This window comes from Danio rerio, chromosome 23 (genome assembly GCF_052040795.2).
Source record: "Danio rerio strain M-AB ecotype USA chromosome 23, GRCz13ab, whole genome shotgun sequence".
Taxonomy (NCBI): domain Eukaryota; kingdom Metazoa; phylum Chordata; class Actinopteri; order Cypriniformes; family Danionidae; genus Danio; species Danio rerio.
The window spans coordinates 3,411,105-3,416,905 of NC_141043.1; the positions used below are offsets into that span (position 1 = coordinate 3,411,105).

Consider the following 5,801-nt stretch of genomic DNA (forward strand, 5'->3'; position numbering starts at 1 on the left):
ATTTACTAAGATTCTTAAAATATTCAGATTAGTTTGCGGTATGAAATTGTTTGTTGTGTTGAGTGGCGGAAGGGTTAACTGTCCTGTTCCCACAGTCTGGGCTTTGAGCGCAAGGTCAAAGATCTCATTTTACCGAGCGCACGTGCGCTCTGGATTTCTGCTCGATCAGCACGCAAGGCGCTGCAAATCCTGCAGGTCGCAACACAAGCGAAGGCCTGAACACACTCCCAGAGAGAAAGAAAGAAAGGAAGTCTTCACACAGCTTCTGCCTTTATAGCTTTCTTCCTTTTCTTTCTGTTTGTCTCGTAAAAATGACTATAAAACGCTGCGTATTTGAATAACACTCTAAAACGCATTTTACAATTTGGAGAAAAGAATATATAGGCTACATATGTTTCACTTAATCATTGAATGGCCTATATGTAAACCTACTTCTAGATAAACGTTGTTTAGTCCTCAAATCCAGCTACCCGTTAGTATTAGTAGGCGTAAAAGCGCAAGTTTTCTTGCATGCGAGTCGTGTAAGTTCAGCAGGAAAAACCCCTCTCAAACAAGCTTGCAGAAATATCGTTTTCTCGATTGAATTTTTCAATAAACCGATTGATGAAGGCTAATTGGATTCCAGTTGTGCGCGATAACAATGCGGCGTACAGCAAGTGTTGCGTAACTCAGACACAGAAATTGACGCATAAATAAAATGAGTGATCTCGAAACTAGTGCCATTTCACTGACTTTAATAAGCAAAATAGGAAACCATTTCTTTCCAAAAAACAGCAAAAACGAAACAGAAACCAGCCTGAATGGAATAGTCCGAATTGAACTCTATTCTTAGTTTTTTGTCCATTTATATAAACAGATTTGAAAATTGATCCCCTCATAATACATGAAATTAACAAACAAAAACAACAACCCGCTGCTGCAGTTTACATTTGATTTCAACACAGTTGAATCAGTAATAAACCAAAAAGATTGTTAAATGCATGACTTTTTAACAACATTTCTTAGATGCAAGCACCATGCTTATTCAATATGATCTGACTGTTAATTTAATCATTAAAATAAAAACTATGCATCTGGCCAGCAGAACCAGAATCTCGACATAATAATAAAACAAACCAAGAACAGAACAATAACATGAGACATATAATTTTCATTTTGAGATTATGCAGAACCTGAATCCCTTATTTTTTACTGACCGGCAGAAAAAAAAATAAAGGAAAACACTTAACATTGATCATTGAAACTCTCCATTGAAAAACATGCGTAGTTTTCATGTTAGGCAATAATACACAAACCCCTGATTTAGGAAGCCTACACCCTCGAGCTGGATTATAATAACTACATTTTGAAATGTTGGTTTATAAAACTGGCAGCTCGTATAGCTAAAAAAAATTAATGAAAGTGTGCCCGTTCGTGGAAATCCTATCCATCAAAAACATACGACTTAGAAGTATTGCTTATATTATAGAATAGCAATAGATTATGCAACAGCCTGCACGAAAGAGGGAGAGAAAAAATCACACACACTCTCTTGTGTCTTGCTACATCTAGACATGAGACTATGAGCACCAAAAATGAAAGGCGTGCATGAATGAATGAATGCATGTGTGCGGCATGTCTTCTCTAAAGGCGGCTTCTGCTAAAACAAAATCAAAAAACAATCAAAAAGTCGAAATGAAAACTGCCAATACCAGAAAAAAATCATTATCCCCCCGCCCCCCAAAAAAGTGCGCTTCTTTTACAAAGTTTGCTTACTTTCAATGCAACTGCAAAATGCCCGTTATTGGAAATCTATTCCCGAAACATGAAACAAACGACAAAAGTTGTAAAACAATCAGCTCTTCGATGTCGGTTTGTAGGTTTGCTGTTGCATATTTACAAGTCCAAATGATGAACCCATACATGACCGGAGAGCCAGTCTCATATCCCCAAAAAAGAGCTAAAGATCAAAAACATGCTCTTTATGATACATAATGAACAGAAGGAAGGAAAGAAGAAAAGAAAGAAAGAAAGAGTGTATAAAATAGAAATTATTACCATACATGTCCAGCATGCAGGATTAATATCTTAATGCAGATTTATGTGTTTGTTTTTGTCGTTTTTCCTTTTCTTTTTAATATATATATATAGATCTATATATAACCAAGCAGGCAATAAACCAATGAGATGTTGCATAAAGTTCCCCCTGTCGCCTCTCTCTCTCTCAGGCGGCTTTAACGGGAGAAGTTAAGGGAAGTTTTGCATATTGTGGTGCTCTCAACTTTTCTGGCCGAGTAGGAAAAGAAACAAAAGTCCAAAGTTTCTCTCTCCCGCTCAGCGCAAACACAGTTTGGCGACTTTTGTTCTTTTTCCTCACCATACCAGACGCAAAGCAGGTCTTATCTAAATACAAAAGCCAGTTCTTCTTCGCTTTTCTCTCTGTCTGTTTTCTACGAAACGAGGGGTAGTACTACAAGCAACTAATCTAATTCCCAGAAAACATTCTACCGTGTTCTTCGCGTTTTAGTTGCCAGGGTTCTGTGGCGATGATTACATACGAGATTATTATTATCGTTATTATTTCTTGTGGATTATTCTCTTCTAATACGAGTACTGGGAGCTGTCTCTCAGGCATAAGAAGCAGACACACTGTACTGCATACACGCACTCACATGAAGAACTCTGGGGAGGACGGGTTGTCGCTCGTGGATCCTGCCTCGCGGAACCCGTTCGCTCCGGTCAGTTTCTCGCATTTGAGTTTGTAGGCGTCTCTCTCTCGGGCCAGCCGGTTGATCTCCTGCTTGAGCTGCTCCACCTGGTTGATGAGCTGCGTCTTCTCGTTCTCCAGCAGGTGCTTCTGCTGCACGCGCTTGAAGCGGCATGACTGCGCGTAGCCCCGGTTCTTCAGGGTCCGGCGCTTCTGCTTCAGGCGGATCACCTCGTCCTTGGTGAAGCCCCGCAGGTGTCGGTTGAGCTCCCGTACGGACATGGTCACAAGCTGGTCGTCGGAGAAGCGGTCCTCCACGTTCAGGCCGCCCCCCACGCCGTGGTGACCCTGCTGACCCGGGTGGCCGTGCGGGTGGTGATGGTGGTGGTGGCGGTGGTGGAGCTGCTCGGGCGAGGTAGGAGAAGGGCTGTCGGGATCCTGGCTGTGGTGGTGGTGGTGGTGATGGTGGGGGTGGTGGCCGTGAGCGCCGGGGTGACCCGACAGGTCGTCGGGGTGATGGGGGATCGCGCCGTACTGGTGTTGATGGTGATGGTGCTGCGGCTGCTGTTGCTGCTGTTGCTGCGCGTGGCCGTGGTGGTGATGCGCGCCCCTGTATCCATCAAACGCTCCAGCTTGCAGCTGCTGCTGCACGTGAGGGGGCGGCGGGTGCCCGTGGGCCGTGGCACCGATCAGAGCCTCCACCGCGTCTTCGGGCGTGAGGCTTAACGTCTGCGGGTCGATCTGCTGCGGGTACGCGCCGCTGGGCATCCAGTACAGCTCCTCCAGGTGGTTCTTCTGTTCTGTGGGGCTGAAGCTCGGGGAGGACGGCACGGAGCTGCACGGGGTGCTGATAGGAGTGGAGGACACGGAGCCCTGCGGCTGGAGGCGGTTGCACTGCCGTATATTGGCGCGGTCGTGCGCCGCCATGGCCTCTTTCTTTACCTCGAATTTCATTAAATCAAAGTCATTGACATATTCCAACGCCAGCGGGCTGGTGGGCAGCTCGGGCCCCATGGCGAGATCGGCGCTCATCGTGCCCCTGTTCTTTAGCAAAGTGTTGGGAAAACCAGACTTTGGCGTTTTTTCTCCCCTCTCTTTGCGCATGCAATGTTCTTGATGGGTCTCCGACCGCGGCGCGCTCGAGCGCTGGAGCATACAGTGTCACTCGATTGTGCTCGAACAACAGAAAGCCAAAAACTTTCAGGACTAATGCACCGCGAAAGACATCTGCCTCATATGGACGCGCAGAGCTCGACAGCTGCAGTCTTTGGAGTCTACTCGCGGCGCTGGAGAAAGTCAAGTCTCTCGCGCGCTCAATGTCCCGTCGCAGCACTTCAACTCAAAACATAAATAAAAGATAAAAATGAGTACCGGAGGAGGGCTCCCGTCCCGATCCCGGATACTCCAAAATATGTCCTTAAGCCAGTGAAGCAGCGTTGGGGTGGAAGGGTGCTGTGTTTTTCCAGCTCTGCACCGCAGAGAATTTGAGCTCGCACTCACTCCTGAGTATTCAGACTGTAGCAGGACGCCAGACCGCTCTCCGCTGTTATAGCCTGCGCGCGCGTGACGTCAGAAGGGGCTGGCGACCAGTCAGATTTGTAGAATTAGCATAATGATGGTTGTTTGTGTGCTGTCAGCTGACGGGATGAAGAAAGCGAGAGTGGTATTTCGTGTATTGACTGATTGGATGTGCGCGCCTAACGAGGAGCCGTTTGTCTGTACTGTTGAAAAAGTCAAACGCGTACATTAATTGGGCACATTTTAATCAAGACGTTTCTTTTAGAGAGAGAGAGAGAAAAAGTTTTGTTCCATTTATACGCTTGCATTAAAATCTGTTCCCTTTGTGTGAGTTGTAAAACAAAACATATAGGTTTAAGACTCCAAAGCATAACTTTAGTAGAGCTTTAAAATGAATACAAACCCTCTATATGACGTATGAGTTTTAATATAAATAGATATCGGTCTGTTACATGCAGCAGCAGGTTGTTACATCAACCCTCATATGCGCGATAGCCTACTTCAAAACATGTCTTTTAAATCTCTGTAAATCTTTATCCATTGACAAAACTGCTCAACGAAATAAATATGTAAGTTAATACCATATCAAAAGATTTTGTTAGCGTAGACATAAAAAATAAATAATGAAAGATCAGGGAGAAATTCAAAGTCATGATTGTTAAGAACGCATAAATATGCATTAATAATAACCACGTTTTACATGGATGAGAACGCGCGTTACTCGTGATTTTGATGTGTTGTTGTGATGTTTATTGACTTTTGGATTTTCAGTAGGACGGGTTAAGTTTAGGGACTGGTATTGCGCTCCTGGTGACGCTTGATTCACGAAAACTCGCCCAACGCTGCCCTCATGTGGCACATCTGCTCACTGCGCGCTCACCTGAGCGCTCATCTCCAGCGCAGCTGCTGCTCTACTGTTATGTAGGGCGATATGAATGTAAAATAAGTGAGTTTACCTGTAAATAAATACTAGAGCCTTTAACTTTAGAGTTGCGTAAACGATGCACGATGCGTTAAGTTAACGAGTGTTTTTTTTTTCTTCTTCTGCATTTGTCAAAGCGGGGCTGATTGCAGCTTTGCGTTTTAAGCCATTTGAATATTTGTTTTGCTCAAGTCACTAATATCACACAATATCAAGTAGGATTTATTAATTCAAACAAGATATAAGCTATTTTAATTAACAAAATGTAATTAATATTACCGCAGTATAATGCTCTTATTCATTTTTCAAAGTCCACTTATTTCTTTTTTATTTACCTTACTTTTATTGTACCTGATTAAATACAGCAATTCTTTCACTCCAAAGTATCACCGTCTCTAAACGCAAGATTAATTTTTATGATCTCTTTTTTATAATATGTAATTATTATATCGCCTTTTTGATGAGACATCAAGAGTTAACCTTAAGAATCAGCTACAGAAATTCTCCTGACAACAAAAGCGACTCAATACGTCTTGCTGTTTAAGTAAATAAAACTTCAGGCCATTCAAGCGATACTCAAAAAAATTAAACTTTAATACGACTGCTATTAACTGCATTCATTTTAACTACCATAAAAGCTATATATTTTCCGTCATTGCGAATTTTACTCACCCA

General features: G+C 43.3%; 1 protein-coding gene across 1 annotated transcript; it reads right to left on the minus strand.

The window, feature by feature from the left end:
• Positions 1–717: 717 nt before the first annotated feature.
• mafba (MAF bZIP transcription factor Ba) lies at positions 718–4,191 on the minus strand. The gene has a single exon (NM_131015.4). The coding sequence runs from the start codon at positions 3,839–3,841 to the stop codon at positions 2,648–2,650; it is 1,194 nt and encodes a 397-aa protein (NP_571090.2). The 5' UTR covers positions 3,842–4,191; the 3' UTR covers positions 718–2,647.
• Between the last annotated feature and the right edge of the window lie 1,610 nt (positions 4,192–5,801).